Source organism: Mirounga angustirostris, unplaced genomic scaffold (genome assembly GCF_029215605.1).
Source record: "Mirounga angustirostris isolate CCGP_5_RB_7025 unplaced genomic scaffold, mMirAng1.0.hap1 SCAF_4, whole genome shotgun sequence".
Classification (NCBI taxonomy): domain Eukaryota; kingdom Metazoa; phylum Chordata; class Mammalia; order Carnivora; family Phocidae; genus Mirounga; species Mirounga angustirostris.
The window spans coordinates 172,090,006-172,110,539 of NW_026991712.1; the positions used below are offsets into that span (position 1 = coordinate 172,090,006).

A 20,534-nucleotide genomic window follows, 5' to 3' on the forward strand; every position below is an offset into this window, starting at 1 on the left:
AAGCCCCCAGCCTCACCCCCCACACACTCGCCCCCAGCCTCACTCCCCCACGCCCCCAGCCTCACCCACACAAGCCCCCAGCCTCACCCCCCACACACTCGCCCCCAGCCTCACTCCCCCACGCCCCCAGCCTCACCCACACAAGCCCCCAGCCTCACCCCCCACACACTCGCCCCCAGCCTTACTCCCCCACGCCCCCAGCCTCACCCACACAAGCCCCCAGCCTTACCCCCCACACACTCGCCCCCAGCCTCACTCCCCCACGCCCCCAGCCTCACCCACACAAGCCCCCAGCCTCACCCCCCACACACACACCCCCAGCCTCACCCCCCGAAGCCCCCAGTCTCACCCCCCACACACACGCCCCCAGCCTCACCCCCCGAAGCCCCCCGTCTCACCCCCCACACACACGCCCCCAGCCTCACCCACACACACACGCCCCCAGCCTCACCCCCACACGCCGAGCCGCGGTGCGCCAGAAGGGCAGGGACCTCCAGTGCGGAGCCCCCAGGGGGCAGCTGCCTGGCACCAGCCAGAGGCCTCACAGTGCCCCATCGAAGGTCTGGGGCTCACTCAGTGCTGCGGCTGGAGGCTCGGGGCGCCTCGTCTGGGTAATTTTCTGTTTGGGGTTTTTTGTTTCTTCTTCCTCTTCAGTTTCACTTTCGCAGACATGAACCACCACGCTTGGCGTCGACTCCGTTCCAGCATGGAGCTCGTATTTCTCTCCTGGGGAGGTAAGCAGCAGAAAGAGGAGTTTGTCTCTTGAAACTTTGTTCTACTCTTATTTTAATTGCCAATTATTGGCTTTTAGATCCTATGTCAGAGCACTTTACCTCGCTTTCGCCTTTAAGGTTCTTACACAGTTTTGCCCTTTGAAGAAATTAGCTGGTGGGGAGGACTGAGGTCTCAGGAGTTAAAATGGAAATGCTAATGACTGTTCTATGGACAGTATGAGTGAACCTGTTTAACTTCAGAATGGTTTCAGTTTTTCCTCGGGAGACACCTGTAAGGTTCCAGGCAGCAACCTCTTTATTACAGGACCTCACACATGCGCCCTGCTCTAATGTCTAAAAACACCACCAAGCCACCTCCCTTCAAAATGCCTCTTGTATCCCTTTCTAAGAGATGTAACATTACTGTAGGTGGACAACTAGTGTGAACCAGCCGGGCACTGATTTCCTAGATTATTTTAAAGGGATGAAAGAAATCAAAGAGAAGAAAAAAAAGAAATGAACAGTAAGAGAAGAATTTGGAAGGAATAATATAGTATTGCCATCAATTCCTTGAAAGAAGTATTCAATGTAGAAGTCTGTCTGGTACTTTGATGGGACGGGGGAGAAGGTAACTAACATTCACTGAGGGCCTGTTATGTACTAGGAGGATGTGCAGCAGTTAGAATTGAGGTTATGTTTATTGAGTATCAAGTATGTATCATTTAATCCTTATTAACCACACTGAAAGGTAGCTATTATGATCGCTATTTTAGATGAGAAAATGGGCTCAGAAACTGAAGCTAAGTAACTTGCTCAAGATCACAAAGTTAGCAGGGTACCTGGCTGGCTCAGTCTGTGGAGCATGCGACTCTTGGTCTCAGGGTTGTGGGTTGGATCCCCACATTGGGTGTAGAGATGACTTAAAAGTTAGCAAACACTAGAGTTGGAACCCAGGTTTGTGTGACTTTGTCCTCCACTCTGATCATGTTGCCACTGGTTGGCTAGAACGCAGATCGCGGAATATGGTCTTTAATACAAAAGTTTCTTGGGAAAAAAAATTAGGAAAGAGTTTGTTACCTGGTCCCAGTTTGGAAACCGCACAGAGTAAGTCATAGTTTATAACAGGCATTCCGTCTTCCCCCTGCTTCCACCCCACAGGCGGCGAGGCGGGAGGGGAGATGAGGAACTGTTTGACCGGCTGCGGGGGCAGTAAATAGGACTTGTCCCCGGTTTCACTGGACATCTGTACCTGCGGGCAAGGAGATGCTCAAAACCAGCCTGTGACTGGACTGTTTGTTCATTTTCATCGTGAGGCTAACCGTTATACCTCTTTGGAGAAAAGGAAAGATTTCTCCTCGGCAGCCTGTAACTCCCAGCGGCAGCAGCTGGGTCTGTGTGGTTCACGGCCAAGTGCACGGTGCATGGCACAGAGCCCACGCGCCCCGGGTGCCCAATAAATGACCACTAAATGACAACATGAACCGCTAAGGAGACGAACAAACAATGAATGGTAATAAACCTGAATTCCGATTGTACTTATCTATGTCTTTTTCTGAATTCCAGTTTTAGAAGAGATTAGGTTATAACGTCTCCATAGCTCCACCAAGAAACATCCTGACAACTTTCATTTACATTTTCATTTGGAGCATGAGGCAACAAACAAACCCCTTTTTTTCAGTTTGAAAGCTAAGACCAAAACACTTTGTTGGCGCACTTAATAAATAAGTAGAGGTCTAATGCCTTTATGTCCTCAATTCTTCTGAGGAGAAATTGGTTTGCAAGTGCTACCCAGGCAGGATGAGAATAATAAGCATAGGGGCGCCTGGGTGGCTCAGTTGGTTAAGCGACTGCCTTCGGCTCAGGTCATGATCCTGGAGTCCCGGGATCGAGTCCCACATCGGGCTCCCTGCTCGGCGGGGAGTCTGCTTCTCCCTCTGACCCTCCTCCCTCTCATGCTCTGTCTCTCATTCTCTCTGTCTCAAATAAATAAATAAAATCTTTAAAAAAAAAAAAAAAAGAATAATAAGCATAGCTGATTCTTGGTAACCAACAGGCTCCTCTGCAATTGCAAAGCCTGGGCCAACCTCTCTGCAGTGCCGCGCCACCTCCCCGGTCAGCCCCAGGCTGGCAGCCATTTTCAGTGGGGTGTCTCCTGAATCCCAGAACACAGAAACGACTTTAGCATCTATTTTCTCAATTCTCCCAAGGCTGTCACATCCCGAATGCCAGATTCTAGACGCACAGGAGGAAAGTCAATTCACTGATCTTAAGGTGTGAGGACTTCACCCTCATGGAACCCCAGGTGAGAAAAGCTGCCAGAAAGATGAATTCCTTTAATGTTTAGCATGAGTAAAACAAAGTGGGGGGGGGGGCGCAAATATCCTTAATATTTATGTATCTGTAAAATAAAGGAAAAACGTTTTTGTATCACTTCCTGATTAGGACTGTTTATTTCAAAGACTGCTGATATGCTCATCAGGAAAATGGAGGAGTGACAGTGTTTCGGGATGGAGGAAAAGAGGTTGCGAGAACAGCCTCACGAGGTACCTGGGCAAAATACAGCTTCAGCTTCTTCCCGTTGAAGTCCCTCTCGTTGAGCTCTATTCGTGCTCTTGCAGCTGCTTCGGGTTTGCTGAAATTTACTCTGACTCTCCTAAAGCTCTTAAACAACTGAAAGGTCGCTTGGTCGTCGTAGACAGTGAAAAGTGTTTCAAATCTCTCCTAAAAATTGAGGAGCAGCAGGGCAGGGGGGCGGGCGGGGCGGGGGGAGAAAGGAAACCTTTAGCCAAAGGAAATTTAGATCATTAAACATCAGTAACGGGATGGAACTCATGATTTACCGTTTTTCCAAAAAAGAGTACTTAACTTGCAGGTGGTACAAGAACAGGTAACCATTGTCATATGCTAAATTCTGCAACTTGCACTTACTTTAAAAGTAATTAACGTTATTAAGCATGGTATAGGTTCAAATTGCAAAATGAATAAATGTAAAGTATTGTGAAATAAATGTAGGATACAAACAGAGATACAAACATGCCCAATCACAGAACAAGAACGCTGTACCATTTTCAAGGCCCCAGTGTACCAGCCTTGTTTCTCCCATCCCATCTCTATCTTCCTTCAAAGCAACCATTTCTGGGTTTTGTGCTTATTATTCCCTTGCTTTTCTGTAGAGTTTTACATTTATTTGTATCCCTAAAGGCTTAATCACATTGCATGTATTCTTCGGTTAACTTTTTGTAAGCTTTCTTCCCTACATTTTGTTCCTAAGATTCTTCCTTGTTGCTGTAAGTCATTCCTTCCTGCTGCTACAGACTATTCCACGGTACAGCCATACTGTGATTTATCTAGTGCCGTTGGAATCTGGACCGCCTCGTATTTTCTACTACAGTGGTGCTATGAACATTCTTGCGCACATCTCTTGGCAACCAAATGCATGAGTTTCTCTGACTGGACATACCTATAAGTGGAATTCCTGGGCCTTAGAGTTGGCACATCTTTAACTTGAGGAGATAATGACCAATAGTTTCCCAAAGCGTTTGTACCAGTTTACTCTCTACCAGCAGATACATGTTCTAGTTGCTTCCTATCTTTGCCAACGCTTGATACAGACTTTTTATCAGTGGGAGATAGAGACTATGAAATGGGCTCTGAAGTTTGGCTATCACTCACATTTCTCTAAATAATGAGGTTGAGCCTCTTTTTTTTTCTTTAAGATTTTATTTATTTGAGAGTGAGAGAGAGGGAGAGAGAGAGAGAGAGCACGAGCAGGGGGAGGGGCAGAGGGAGAAGCAGGCTGAGCAGGGAGCCCAATGTGGGGCTCGATCCCAGGACCCTGGGATCATGACCTGAGCTGAAGGCAGGCACTTAACCAACTGAGCCACGCAGATGTCCCAAGATTAAGCCTCTTTTCATGCTTATTGGCCATTTGGGACTCCTCTAAATGTGTTATGCCTGTATCTTTTGTCCATTTTTCTACAGGGTTGTCATTTTTTATTGAGTCATGTAAGTTCCATAGAGATACTAATTCTTTGTCAATTAAATGGCCATTAAATATTTTTTCCCAGCTCTTTTCATTGTGGGGTTTTTTTCTTTTTCTTGAGAAATAGAAGTTTTAAATCTGAATATTATTGAATTTATCACTTTCTTCCTTCTGTGTTTTCTGTGTCTTAAGAAATCCTTCTATACTCTGAGATCATATTGATGTTCTCCTGGGTTGCTTTCTCAAAGTATTATGGTTTTACCTTTCACACTTAAGTCTTTCCTCAGCACAAATGATGTTTATGTATCAGGCGCCCCCCTCCCCACCAGCAACCACTACCATTTTTTTTTTTTTTCACTACCATTTTTCTATCACTCTACATTAGATTGTATTTTCTAGAATTGTATATCCCAGCTCTGTCTGGAATGGCAGAGTTCCCTGAGATCTAGCTTCAGTGGAACATTTTATATAAATGTGCCCTTTTGACATCACTGGCTTTTAATTGGAGGACTTATTCCATTGTTGTGATTACTGATATTTTTGGATGTCTACCATCTTGCTTTATCTACTTTTCTCAGATTTTCTGTGTTCATAGTCTCTCTTTTTTTACCTTCTTTTCAACTGATTTTTCTCTTTTTTTTTCTACTTACCCCCTGGATAAAATTTCTATGAAAGATGCTAATGTGCATTTAGCACCTTCTCTAAAGATGCATTATATCCTCCAGCCATGGTCCATCTTTTACAAAGGCAAAACAATGAGATCTTTTTTCTCAAGGTTCATTTGGGAATATGTCATTCCACAAAAATATCATTGTTTGGGAAAAAGTAAACTTTGTGTGTGTGTGTGTGTGTGTATACATCCTAAATGTTTTGGGATAAAATAGAGCAGGAAAGAGGGAGTCATTTTATGAGGCTGAGAAAAAAAAAATGGTCCTATTCCCATTTGTTAATAAATTAGAATAATGAGAAAAGCTAATTTCAGTTACCAGAATAGCAACATTAAATTCTCTTTACTGGTCACTTTTATGCAAAAGTTTAATAAATGAAATGTAACAAAACAGACCTAAGAAAATTCTCAATACCTTAAGAAATACTCCTTCGGCTTGCCAATAGTAGTAACATAATAAAGGAACCTGGAAATTAGCTTTGTTTTTGGTTTCTGTGAAGATCCTTCAACTATTTGTTGATACTGAAGTAAAAATCATCTGTTAACTTTTCTCACTTTGAATATTTTCCTACCACTTTGCAACACTTCTCAGTTTGACAAAATATAAAATGATTTGTGATCAAATATATATTCTTTTAATGTTCAAATATCCCTTATAATTCAGAAAACATCATCTGCTTAAAAATTATATTATTTTTGCTCATTCATTTAAAAAATATATATTAAGCAACCAACTGCATGTCAGACCTTTACGCTAAGTGCTGGACTTCCAACTTATCACAAGTTGCTTCAAAGGAAGGTGAACTTTAAGATCAAGTCTGTTTTTATTTATTATATATTCTCTACATATTAGAGTAATATGGAAAAATACGTATTATAGATATAGTAAGGACTTTCACCTAGCACATCGGTTCTTAAAAATAAATGTGCACAGGTAAATATATTAAATACTAATAATTACTAACACTTCTAGGCACATTTCAGAGTTTCCTCAGAGTCCATTTCAAAGATGGTTGGCTTTGTCACTTTTTAAAAAAATTAGAATTGAGATTTTGTGAAATTACATTGCATTTAATTCTTGGTGGATGCTCACATTTTGAATACTAAGTGAGTATTAAAATTCCCACGTGAGATAGTTAAGAAATGTGGCACCTGGGTGGCTCAGTCAGCTAAGCATCCGACTCTTGATCTCCACTCAGGTCATGATCTCAGGGTCATGAGTTCAAGCCCTGTGTTCATGAGTAGGCCCAGCATGGAGCCTAGGAAGGAAGGAAGGAAGGAAGGAAGGAAGGAAGGATTGATCAATACTGAAGGCAGTGGAAATGGAAAGTAGGGAAGACCGAATTAAGCATGGTTTATATTTGTATTCTGTCAATCTGTACGTTAAACAATTTCCCTTGCTGAGGGTAAAAGGACCATGTATTTATTCCTAATTCCCACAACAATGAATTTTTTGTAGTTACAATAACACACTATCTCACAAATTAAACAGCTACTTGCTAATTACATCCTATTTCCTTTCAAGACATTTTTTTTCTCACTCCAGAAATCTACTGTAACTGAACGTAACAAGCAGGTGATAGCCATGGGTTCTATGGTTCTCTCTCTTCTAAATTCAAATATCTGTGAATGGATTCAGAATTATACAAAAACGAAGCCATGCAAAAGCCAATCAGTAAGCTTCTTCTAAGTTTTGTTAGACCCTTCTCTTTCTCTCCCATTTTCATGGAGCATAACACAGTTTGAGAAATGTGTGACTTCTCGCCGTGAGGCGCAGTACAGAATACGGATTAACGTGGAGGCAAAATGATCACTATTTCCTTGTGAGGAACAACGTGAGAGCCCTTGGCTGGTAGCTCCACCCTCCTGTGAACCCACAGGTACCAACAGGTGGATTCCTGAGGCTGCCCCTGACAACCCAGCGTGAGCACTACAAGGGTTCCGACGACTGCAGAGAGGTCATAATCTATCGACATGCGCTTAAAATAACTGGCGAGAAACAATTCATTTGAAACAAAATTATTACTTTTCTCCTTAAAATTGTTTTATAGAGAATTCACTTTTATATGTTTCTGAATTCTTGAGCGATATTAAAACGAACACCATCCTGTTAAAGGGTGATGCTTGCACATTTGCTTCTGACAAGAAAAGGAAGACCCAGAAAATCCAAATCGCCATGGACCACTCTCTTTTTCTAGCAGTCTCTTAGTATCCCTTCGGGCAGTACATCTATAGGAATAAGACAGTTAATAGTGCCTAAAAATCAATTCCCAAGGCTTTTCCTGTTATAGAGGTTTTCCACAAAATATAGACCAGAAGTTGCCTTTGTATGCTGAAGTCACACATGCAACTAGTCAGCAGTAAAAAGGACTACAAATACTTTGCATCTAAAATATGTAAAGACGACATGTAACCAACAGCTTTCTTAGGAATTCCAGAAAAGTACTTTGCAGCTGGGTAACAAGCTGACTAAAGTCATGAGGAGAAGAGTAGAAAAGGACTTATGGGAAGGTTGGTTTCAGGGAGGTGAGGGCAGCAGCTAGGTGTATATTTCTTGACCTTTCTGGAAACACCACTGCCCTATCCTCCATCCCCCATCCCAAAGCAGCGAAGGCGAGGCTTATCAATTTCACTGAGGAATAAATTATGAAGATGATTTTGCTGCACCCCTTTGCCTTGGACATAAGAGCCTGAAGAACCCACCATGTCTGCATGTTAAGAACACTTTCACTGTTGAGAAGCAGCAATGCTTCAATCCACTCAGCTGTGAAATTATCTTTGGAGTCCTACGGCAAAAGATTTTTCACATTCTCTGTCTGTAAATCCGAAATAGAAAATTCCATCTCTCCAGCAGGTTCACAGATGTCAGAGACGAGGCTTCCATTTCCACCTGGGGAAAGGCAAGTGCCTTTGGTTCTCCTCAACATCACTGCTGACTACCAGGAAGAAAGCCCCCAAACTCCTGGGCATGGTGAATTTAAAACTTTGATCATCTGAGTACTTGTAATAGTTCTGGGCCCTACATTCACAAGTGCCAGAGGGGAGCAGAAGACCCAGAAAATGTAAAAACCTTCTATAACTGTTCGCTCATAGCATTCATGTTGCCTTCAGTACCTTTCCAGATCAGAAAGAGGCATGAAACTGAATTAAAATTCAAGAGAATATGGGAGACTATCTGTTCAGTATTGATTTTTAGGTTTTAATGGTTTATATGTTTACAGATACATACTCTGCCTTATTGGAACATAAGTTCTTAGAGGGCTAGGATTTCCCCCCCAAATCTAGGATAATCTTATACCATGTACCAGAAAAGTAGTCAAACCAATGATAAATCATTTTTGATGGTGACAAATTACAAACTGGTACTAGGGTGGGGATGGAAATATTCTTGATGGGGGAGTATCGACTACATGGGTAGAGACTGTCAAAACTGACCAAACTGCACAGTTAAGATCTGTACATTTTACTGCAGGCCAAGTATCACCAAATTAAAAACAAAAGAAGAGGGGCACCTGGGTGGCTCAGTCATTAAGCATCTGCCTTCGCCTCAGGTCATGATCCCAGGGTCCTGGGATTGAGCCCCGTATCGGGCTCCCTGCTCCACGAGAGGCCTGCTTCTCCCTCTCCCACTCCCCCTGCTTGTTTCCTCTCTTGCTGTGTCTCTCTCTGTCAAATAAATAAATAAAATTTTTTTAAATGTTAAAAAAATAAAAACAAAAGAAGAAGAGGGAACATAAGATGGGGGACGGGAGGAGGCGGCTACTGGCATGAGCTATGGACCAGCTGTGGACCAGCTGTGGAAGTGGCCCCTGAGCCCTCACCACTGCTGAGTGCAGCCTGTGAGGGCCAGAGCGTTGCACACCAGTGTCAGCCCCTGACCTGGCCAGGAGCACAGCATGGCTACTATTTCCATCTTCGCTTGGGACAGCGCATCCTTAGTCACCAGTAGTCATCCTGGTTCTAGAAACTTTTTTTCTTCCATGGCTAGTTGAGAAAGATGCGAGTGTGTGACTGTGCCTTTCCAGAAGATGTGTGCCCGATGCAGAGGCCATGTTCAAGCAGGTAGGTGGCCAATCACCAGCTTCCAAACACCTAGAAAACAGTTTGTCCCTAGGAGGGGAAAGAGATCCACAACCACACTCTCACACCTAATTGTGGCCTTAACAGTGAAGCTGGTTAGATGGCAGGCAGGGGCCCTATGTCTAATGAGATCCCAGATCTTGACAGTCCCCCAGCAGCAGTGATGGCCTTTTCTCTTTAGCCTAAAGGTTGGCTGTTCATTGAAAAGAGCAGAGAAGACAGAGGAGCAGACTGCAAGGCCCCCTGGAGGAAAGGGCGGATGGAACAAACCTGTGGAGCGAGCAGATAAAGGAGAAAAGCAGACAATTCTGTCCTGCTCAGCATGTCCTCTCCTGCCCCACCGAGCACTGTGCTATTGGGCATCTTGCAGAGGCAGTCCGGTTACTGCCGGGCATTACCTAATCCAAAGACTCAAGATGGCCCATGAAACATTTCAGGTTTGTAAGCTTGTCCAGGTGCTGGAGCTTAAACATTGTTTTGATCCGAGACACCAGAGATGAGAAAAATCACACAAGTGAGTTCTTCTCTGGAAAACCATGTGAATTTCCCCAGGCACAAGGGAAACGGGGTCAGGCATCCAGACTGCTCTTCAAAGTACCCAGGCTTCAGTGGTCAAGGTCAGGATCATACATTAACGCACAAGGAAACCCATGACTCTGCTCTCCAAGATGTCCAGTTGAATCTTCACTTTCTCTTTCCTGGTCTCCCCATCGATGAAGTAGAAAAGATTAGGGAAGCCCAGGTTCGGCTTGAACTTCATATCCAGCCTCAAGCTTCTCGGAGTCAGGAGAATGGCACGGGCCAGGCTACGGGTGCTCTGACGGCTCATCACCACGGTGGTCTCTTTCCTGTGACTTTGGTGATAGAGCACTAGCTTTGATGAACATACCAAACCTTCCTCTGTCTGAGAGGAGGACCCAAGTAGATACCATCCATTCCTGAGCAACAGAAGCTCTCTGCTCATTAGCTTTTATCATGGGTAAAATATTCCTCTCTTCATCCAGTTAATAGAGACTGTTCCCTTCTTCAAACATGAGACCACAAAAGGAAGACCTCAGGAGGAATCCACAACCTGGACAGAAAACTTCAAGAAGGTCTGACGGCTTCTACCAACCATTTATCTTCTCAAGTAACAGGGAGCTCTAGAGCTAGACTGCCTGGATTTGACTCCTGGCTCTGTTATGTAGCTGTGTGACCTTGGGCAGGTTGCTTACGTCTGCTGTGCCTAGTTTCCTTACCCGTTCATTGAGGACAATAAAAATACCCACTTCACTGGGTTATTGTGGAGGACAGAGTGAATACTCACAGCTCTTAGAAGGACAACAGTGGGTACTATTACTGCTGCTGACGGAAATAGGGCAGGGCTTTGCCACCAGCCGACTTGCTATTACGTGGTCACAAAAAATAGCTGCTCTTTGGGTGCCTGGGTGGCTCAGTTGGTTGGGCGACTGCCTTCAGCTCAGGTCATGATCCTGGAGTCCCTGGATCGAGTCCCGCATCGGGCTCCCTGCTCGGCAGGGAGTCTGCTTTGTCCTCTGACCCTATCCCCTCTCATGTGTTCTCTCTCTCTCAAATAAATAAATAAAATCTTAAAAAAAAAAAAAATAGCTGCTCTTCTTTATGATGTGGATTCCCCAAGAAAGAGGTGAATACACGGCAATGACACGGCATGAACCGGACGGCCCATACTGTGAAGGCTGCTGCCGGAAGGGTGGAATCCGCCCTTCCTGAGAGTCCTTTAGTGATTCAGATGCCCCACACTGCTGGAGCAGTCACCTGGGGACATGCCCTCCCAGGAGACCTAGCTGTGCGGGGGGACACAGTGCACCACTGATTAATGACATCAGTGTCCATCTTCTCGGGATCTTCGGAGCCTGACCCTGACCTGTGACCCCTGACCCTTCGAAGCAGAGACCGCTGCTTCTCTGTTATGACCCTGAGGAACTTGGGTTATTCTACTATGAACATGGGACTTGAGTTGAGGGCGAGGATGGCAGGAAATTTTTTTTTTTGTGGTTATAGCAGAATTCTCTATATTGAAAAAATACATAGTTTTCATTTCCCTGGCTTTTAATCTTTATTAATCTTTTTGCTTTGTTTGCTATTTCTTAAAATTAACTGTTTGGGGATGGCCTTGAAAATGCTTTGCTATGCATGTATTCATGGTGCCAAGCTAGCACAGGGGAATGAAAAGCCATTTAGGACAAAAGGAAATGGCTGATATGAAGTTATTAAAGTATAGAAGGAAAATGTGAAGCAGAAAGACAGGATTCTCTTTAATAGAGGTCAGTTATGCACAAAGATCAAGAATGTTCCATCCTTGGGCACCTGGGTGGCTCAGTTGGTTAAGCGACTGCCTTCGGCTCAGGTCATGATCCTGGAGTCCCGGGATTGAGTCCCGCATCGGAGTCTGCTTCTCCCTCTGACCCTCCCCCCTGTCATGCTCTCTCTCTCTCATTGTCTCTCTCAAATAAATAAATAAAATCTTTAAAAAAAAAAAAAAAGAATGTTCCATCCTTAGGCTTGCCCATGTGACCTCCATCTAGACTCTTCCTCGCTGTTCATCCACACTCACTCATTCAATAAGGCTGGTCCTACCCTAGGTGCTGAGACTACAACAAGGACCACATACTGACTGTGATTTGTTCCAGGGTACAAGTTTGTTTTCTGGTGGTGTTTTCTTCAAGGACATTAGAGGGTGAAGATCATTTTGAAAGTTAGAGACCCATGTTTCCAAAGACAATGTAAACTTGAAAGAATGTCGCAAACAGCCATGGGAAGGAACTTATGTGTGTTATTTGTTCTTTAAAAAGAAAAAGGTAGCCTTCTTCTTGCTGAACATTTAGTCTAGAAGCTTTTAGCCAAGTAAAGTAGGTACGTCCATGCTGATGGGGAGCAGGGAGCTGCAGTGGCCTGAGCAGGGTGTCAGAGTCCCAGTGGGGTGAAGAAGGTGGCCATCTGGGAGGCAGGCCATCTGGGAGGCAGGTTGGGCGCCAGAACCCAACAGGGTTAGGACAGTGTGCCCATGAGGGGCAGCCCAGCGCAGGGCGTGGGAGCTTAGGGAGCTGAGGAGGGTGCCTGTGTGGGAAGACTGCCCAGAGCAGGGGAAGAGGGAAGGTATCTCAGCAAAGGGACAGGCTGACAGGGTGTCGAAGCCCAAGTGAAGGGAGAAGGGTAAGGAGGGAGGTCTGCGCAGGGAGGCAATCCAGTGTAGGGTCGTGGTGCCCCAGTGGGGTCAGGATGTGTCTGTGTAGGAGGGTGGCCCAGCACAGCATACTGGATCCCAAGCAGGGTGAGGATGACGCTGTGGGACTATCAGAACCTGGGTGGGGTGCAGAGGACTTTCACGTGGGGGGTTTGGGTGCAGGGCATTGGAACACAGGGAGTGTAAGGAGGGCATCCACATGGGAAAGACGGTGGATGGTGGCAGTTATATGCAGAGAGAGTGACTGCATAAGTAAATAATAAGATAATGGAAGCTAGTTTTCTGTCAAATAGGAGTTAAAAACTTGGAACGGGAGAAAACTAGAAATGAATTCTTTCGTGCTAGACTGGAGCTGGAAGTATAACTGGTAACACACATATGCACGTATCTAGATATTTCCTGCTATGTCCACCGAGATGCCCAGGGATAGTGATAGTTAACTCGCACGCATATCCTGGTTTCTAAATAGTTCTCCACTGGAAGGAGTCAGGGCTCCTTGGAGAAATGCTGGATCTAGGGCTGGGGCAGGCAAGGTACAAGATAATTCTGGAATATCTTGTTGTGTTGGAGAGTTTAAGGTGTACTCAAAGAATGATGCGCATATGTCAAAGAGACACAGAAGCCATCTTGAAGGGGCCACCACTGGCTGAACCAGGGACAAATCACAGTCATGACAGTTAACAGGCAATAATGACCAAGGAAGAAGATCGGAAATCATGAATTGTACAGGTATAAGTAAATGATTATGTTAAAACTCTGATGGGGAAATAGGACATTTACAAATACCTCCCACAAAATAATTAATTACAAGGAGAAAGAGAGTAACTTGACAGTGGCCACACCTGGCAGACACCACCTTAGTCAGGGCTCCAAGTGAATTTTGTTGGGAGTAGGTCAAATGTCACCACCTGACGGGACGTAGTGACAAGAGCATCACTTCTGTGATATTCCTGCCAAAGACGCACAACCTGAATCTAATCCCGAGCAAACATCCCACAAGCCCAAATGGAGAGACGTGCAGTAAAATAACACGCCTATAATCTTTGAGTGTGAATACCAAGAAAGACCAGGGGAGACTAGAAATCCTCCCAGACTGAAGGAGACTAAAGGCGTCTGACCTCTAAATGCAATGCTTCAAAAGGAACTGGATTTTTTTATATAAAGGACATTATTGAGACAACTGGCAAATCTTGAATGGGGGCCTGAGGATGAGAAGGGTGTAATATACCAGTGTTACTTTCCTGAATTTTGTGTTTTCTGCTAGGAGAAGGCCCTTGTTTGCAGGAAACACATATTGTAGTATTGGGGTGATGGCCATCATTGTTGGCAACTTAACCTCAAAACGGTTCAGGAAAAAAAAGTTCTTTGTACTCCCGAACCAGTAAAGATATTTTGGTACATACTCCCAATATATTTTAATTGTGTATCTACTTATTTATATATATACACACATACATACACATACATATGTTAGACATGTTCTGCTACCCTTATCTCATCTATAAAACTTGTAAAAATGGAATGTCAATCAGATTAGGAAAATAGAAAGGACATGGTTACCGAAATTAGTTTATGAAGCTTCAACATAAATGTTAGGGAGTATTGGTATCCCGACCCCGTAGATGATGCTCCCAGTCTTATTCAGCACACACTTAATGAGCAGCCAGCTCAAAAGCTGGGCTCTGGGCCAGGCAGTGTGGTGGTGACACACGTGCCCATTCTCGAGCTGGCTCACTCCTGAGTTCTCTGCACCCACGGGAGCCCTGCTTTGGACAGATGAGGAACATCCACACATGGGTAATCCAGCTGTTTCTCAGAATCTAAGAGCCTTGAGTCCTGCCTTGATTTGGGGAATGGCAGATCCTTCCCAACTGGAATGAGATTATTGGGGGGAAAAAAAAACTTTGATGCAGGATAGATGCCTTTATATGTTGATAAAGATAAACTAGAAGGCATTTTGACTCTATGTACACATTAAAGTTATTTGAATGATGGTAGGATAAATTTCAATTAAATTATAGGAAGCCAAGGATGACTCAGTATTATACTGGTTCTTTCTCATCATTCAGGTTTCTCAGGTCTCAGCTCAAATGCCACTTCTTCAGACAGGTCTGCCCTGACCACTCTCGTTAAAAAAGACCACCCATCAAGTCACTCCCTATCCCTCTACTGTTTTATTTTCTAAACAGTACATATTCTATCGGAATGGCTTACTCACTTGCTTGCGTGTTAATTTTCCTCTCCCTATGCTCCATAAGGGCTGGCACCTTGTTCACCGTGGTCTCCCGAGGACCTGTAATAACCGTGGCTGGTACAGCGCTCAACAGACACTGCGTCTGTGCACCAAGCCAGAAGGTGGCATCTGTAAACCCATGATGTCTAAGACCATGACAGCGAAGCTCCTTGTAATTCGGTGATATCTGAATATTGCCGATAATCAGGATGCCTAGATTACCTAATGAAATGATTCAAAGTCCTTTTTAACTCTAGGTTTTGAGATAATGTATTCACAATGGAAACCAGAAATATAACTGAAGGTAAGTGGAGATAGCAACATTTCAAAAGCTCCTGAGATATTTGAAAGTCCCTAAGTGTTATAATATACTGTCGTGTGTGGTCTGAGGACCCAGCGCGAGTCCATGAACTTTGCTACCAGTCCACGATAAGGCTCACTAGAGAAGTTGAGAAGAAGTGTCTAGAAACATTTTGGCAAGTTTACATTGCTGTGACATTAATCGGTCTGTGATAGTTTGAAGGAAAAACCTGGTCCTCCACTAAGCAGTGAGTTTGAGAAGCATCTGTTTATAGTTTATCCAGAAATTCACTAAAAAGTAGTAGAAATGTGAATGACCAGACTGGCAAAAATCTTAAATTCTGAAAATAGAAACTAATGATGTAATGTATGGTGATTAACATAATAAAAAAAAAGTGCGCCTTTGACTTAGCGGAAAAAAAAAAAAAAAAGAATGTATCAGTGATGCTGTGGTGCAATAGGAAGTCTTACATGGCTGGCAGGAATGCAAAGAGGTGCAGCAACTTTAGAGACCATTGGACAGTATTTGCTAGGATTGAAGAAATGCAACCTTACGAGCCAGCAATATTAGTCCTAGTTATATACCCTGAGGAACCCCCTTGCACCCCCACATGTATAGGACATATACAGAACATTTAACATCACTGTTGCAACAGCAACCTATCAAATATAACCTAAATGTCCAACATAAGAAGGGGTAAACAAATTACCCCCATAAGAAGGGGTGAATTTATAGAATGGGACATTAGACAGCAAGCGAAACAATACGTATTTCAACATGGATTAACCTTACAGATAAAATGTTGAGGGGAAAAAAAGAATTCATACTATATGCCATTTATATAAAATTTAAAATAATGTAAAATGACGTATTTCACCAGAGTTTTAGAGTTTTTAGCATACAGATCCTGCACATATTTTCTTAGATTTATACTTCAATTGATTTCATGGTGCTGCTATAAATGGTAATGTTTTTTAAATTTCAGTTTCCAGATGTTTACTGCTAGCATATAGACAGTACAGTTGATTTTGTATATTGACCCCATATCCTACAATCTTTCTGAACTCAGTTATTAGTTCTGACAGTTTCTATGTCAATTCCTTTCCAAATGGACAATCATATCAATTGCAAATAGAAGATTTTAAAAATACAGTTGACCCTTGAACATGGGTTTGAAGTGTGGGTCCACTTATACATGGATTTTTTTTACGCAGTATAGTCCTGTACATGTATTTTATCTTTCTTGTGATTTTAATAACATTTTTTCTAGCTTACTTTATTGTAAGAATACAGTATATAATACATATAACATACAGAGTATAAATAGTATAAAAAGTATAAATAACGACTATTTATGTTATTGAGAAGGCTTCTGGTCAACAGCAGGCTATTGGTCATTAAATTTGGGGGGAATCCAAAGTTTTCAACTCCATGGATGGTCAGTGCTCTTAACCCCAGCATTGTTCAAGGGTCAGCCATAGTATATATATATATACATACACAGTTAAGTTGAACCAGAAGAAATACCAATATTTGACCATCTGACCTATAAATACAGCAATTTCATATGGTTAGACTTAATAAAAAAGTTGAAATTGCATGGGAAATCATAAGCACTGAGTTCAGGATAATGGTTATCTGTGGGAGGAGACATAAGGGGTTCATTTATATTAGTACAATTTTATTAGCTAAATTGGATGGGTACATGGGTTTTCTTCATGTTAGTCTTTATCCCTTTCAAGTGACCTAAAAATTGCCCTTTGTTTAAGAGCTTGGGATGGTGCCTTCACACAAGAGAAATAACCAAACTTGGAAGTCATTCACCTGTGTCTCACCTGGACGCCTTGGGTGAGCGGAGGCCAAGGCAAGGTCGCACACAGGGAGCTTGTTTGGGGAAGTGACTGCATGGGACAGAGTGGAAACCGTGAAACAGGAAAGGACGGAAAGCCAGTCCTCCTCCTGTCCAGGTTCTGTTATTGAGCCGGTCACCTCAGTGGCCAGCCAGGGTGTGATCTGGCCGGGAGCCCCGAGAAGGCGGTGAGAAGACCCTCAGAGCTGGCTTCCGTGGCAGAAGAAGGGGGGTTCATTCACGAGCTTTAGTCCCCCAGTGGCCAAGGGTTGCCCTGTGGGATGCGAACTCCCTCCCATTTCCCTTTCTGCACAGGCACTGGGATGGCTGAGGCACTTCACGCAAGCAGCAGAGAAACGCTGGGACGAAATGCTATCCATGGTGTGGCAGAGGTTGCGAGGTTCCACCTGCACACAGGGGGCTGCTCTAGCAACAGCTGGAGTGAAAAGGTGGGCCAAGAGGATGTGAAGTGGGGCAAGAGAGGTGTCCAATACATACAGATCACACACGTGTGTGTGTATATGCACATAATATACGTATGTATATGTAAAAGCGTATTAAAAGAATGTTAAACTCAAGAAAAAAAATTTTTTTTACTTTTCTTTTTACATATTTTTATTACGGTAAAATATACAAAACACAGAATTTGCCATTTTAACCGTTTTTAAGTGTACAATTCAGTGGCATTAAGTATATTCACACTGTTGTGAAACACCACTATCCATCTTCAGAACTTTGTCATCATCCCAAAGTGAACCTATGGACCCACTAAACTATAACTCCCCATCCCCCATTCCCTCTGGTCCTGGCAACCACCATTTTACTTTCTGTCTCTACGAGCCAGACTGCCCTCTCTCATACAAGTGGAATCATACAATATTTGTCCTCTTGTGTCTCTTGTTTCACTTAGTATGTCTTTCAAGGGTCATGCATATTATAGCATGTATCAGAATTTCATTCACTTTTAAGGGTGTATAATATTCCATTGTATGTATATACCACATTTTATTTATTCATTTATGCATCGATGGACCTTTGGGTTATTTCTGCCTTTTGGCTGTCGTGAAGGATGCCGCTGTGAACACTGGTGCACAAATACCTGCTCGAGTCCCTGCTTTCAGTTCTTTGTGTTTATCTCCAAAAACAGATTGCTGGATCGTATGCTAATTCCATGCTTAATTTTTTGAGGAACTGCTACACTGTTTTCCACAGCAGCTGTACCATTTAACATTCTCACCAACAATGCACAAAGGTTTTCAATTTCTCCACATCCTTGTCAACACTCTCTGTTTTTATGATAGTAGCCATCTTAATGGGTGTGAGGTGGCATCTCATTGTGATTATGATTTGAATTGCCCTAATAATTAGTGATGGTGAACATCTTTTCATGTGCTTACTGGCTATTTGTATATCTTTGGGGAGATGCCTATTCAAGTCTTTTGCCCATTTTTCAACTGCGTTGTTTGGTTTTTGTTGTGGAGTTCTGGATTTCTTTATAGATTTTGGATATTAATCCTTTACCAGATAATATGACTTGAAAATATTTCCTGCCGTTCTGTAGGTTGCCCTTTCATTGATGGTGTCCTCTGATGTATACATTTTAAATTCTGATAAAATCCAACTTATTTTTTCTTTTGTTGCCTGTGCTTTGGGTGTCACATCCAAGAACTTACTGCCAAATCCGATGTCAAGAAGCTTTCCCTCTGTTTTCTTATAAGGTGTAAGATAAGGGTCCAACTTCACTCTTTTGCTTCTGGATATCAAGTTTTACCAGCACCTTTTGTTGAAAAGACTGTCCTTTCCGCACTGAATTGTTTTGGCACCCTTGTTGAAAATCATTTGACCATATGGGCCGGGGTTCATCCTGGGTTCTACATTCTATCGCACTGGTCAATATATTTGTCTTTATGCCAGAACCACATGGTTTTGTTTGTTTGTTTTTAAAGATTTTATTTATTTATTTGACAGAGAGAGACAGCGAGAGAGGGAACACAAGCAGGGGGAGTGGGAGAGAGAGAAGCAGGCTTTCTGTGGAGCAGGGAGCCCGATGCGGGGCTTGATCCCAGGACCCTGGGATTATGATCTGAGCCGAAGGCAGACGCTTAACGACTGAGCCACCCAGGCGCCCCAAGAACCACATGGTTTTTAAAAATTTATATTGAAATATAATTGACATATAAGTACCACAATGTTTTGGTTACTGTAGCTCTGTATTAAGGGAATGTATCTTAACATAATAAAGGATATACCACAAGCCCACAGCTAACATCACACTCAATGATGAAAAGGTGAAAGCCTTTCCTCTAAGATCAGGAACAAGACAAAAATGACCACACTCACTACTTTTATTCAACATAGTATTGGAAGTCCTAGCCAGAGCAATTAGCCTAGAAAAAGAAATAAAAGACATCCAAATTGGAAAAGAAGTAAAACTGTCACTATTTGCAGATGACATGATATACATGTCATAGAAAACCCTAAAGACTTCCAAAAAATCCTGCTAAAACTAATTAAAAAAAAAAAAAAGAGAACAACTAATAAATTCAGTAAAGTTGCAGGATACAAAATCAATACACAAAAACCTGTTGTATTTCTTGTATTTATAACAAACTGCCAGAAACGGAAATTAAGAAAACAATCCCATTTACATTTGCATCAAAAAGCATAAAATATGTAGGAATAAATTTAACCAAACAGGTAAAAGATTTGTATATTGAAAACTACAAGACACAAACGAAAGAAATTGAAGAATTTATAAATAAATGGAAAGATATTCATGCTCATGGACTGGAAGAATCATTATTGTTAAAATGTCCATACTACCCAAAGCAATCTATAAATTCAATGTAATTGCTATTAAAATTCCAATGGCATTTTTCAAAGAAATAGAACAAAGAATCCTAAAATTGGTACAGAACTATAAAAATCCCTGAATGGCCAGAGCCATCTTGAGAAAGAACAAATCTGGAAGATCACACTCCCTGATTTTAAACCATATTACAAAGCTACAATAATTAAAACACTATGGTACTGGCATAAAATCAGACACACAGATCAATGAGACAGAATAGAGAGCGTGGATTAAACCCACACATACATGGTCAATTAATTTCCAACAAAGGAGCCAAGAGTATACAATGGGAAAAGGACAGTCTCTTCAAAATAAATGGTGCTGGGAAAACTGGACAGCTACACACAAAGAATGAAACTCATCCATTATCTTACACCATACACAAAAACTCACTCAAAATGGATTAAAGACTTGATGTAAGACCTGAAACTATAAAAAATCCTAGAAGAAAAAATACGTGATAAGCTCTTTGTCACAGGTCTTGGCAATGATTTTTTTAATCTGACACCAAAACCAAAAAGAACAAAAGCAAAAATAAGCGTGACTACATCAAACTAAAACACTTCTGCACAGCAGAGGAAACCAACAAAACAAAAAGGCAACCTACTGAATAGGAGAAAGTAGTTGCAAGTCATACTTCTGGTAAGGAGCTA

General features: G+C 42.6%; 1 protein-coding gene across 1 annotated transcript in view; it reads right to left on the reverse strand.

Moving 5' to 3' along the window:
• Positions 1–419: 419 nt before the first annotated feature.
• RCAN3 (RCAN family member 3) overlaps positions 420–20,534 on the reverse strand; it is a 31,360-nt gene continuing 11,245 nt past the window's right edge. Inside the window, exons 3-5 of the mRNA XM_054513066.2 lie at positions 3,257–3,434; positions 1,791–1,958; positions 420–726 (exon numbers count right to left, since the gene is read on the reverse strand). Of these exons, the coding sequence (XP_054369041.1) occupies positions 542–726; positions 1,791–1,958; positions 3,257–3,434 (531 nt within the window). The 3' untranslated portion in view covers positions 420–541. The remainder of the gene's footprint in view (positions 727–1,790; positions 1,959–3,256; positions 3,435–20,534) is intronic.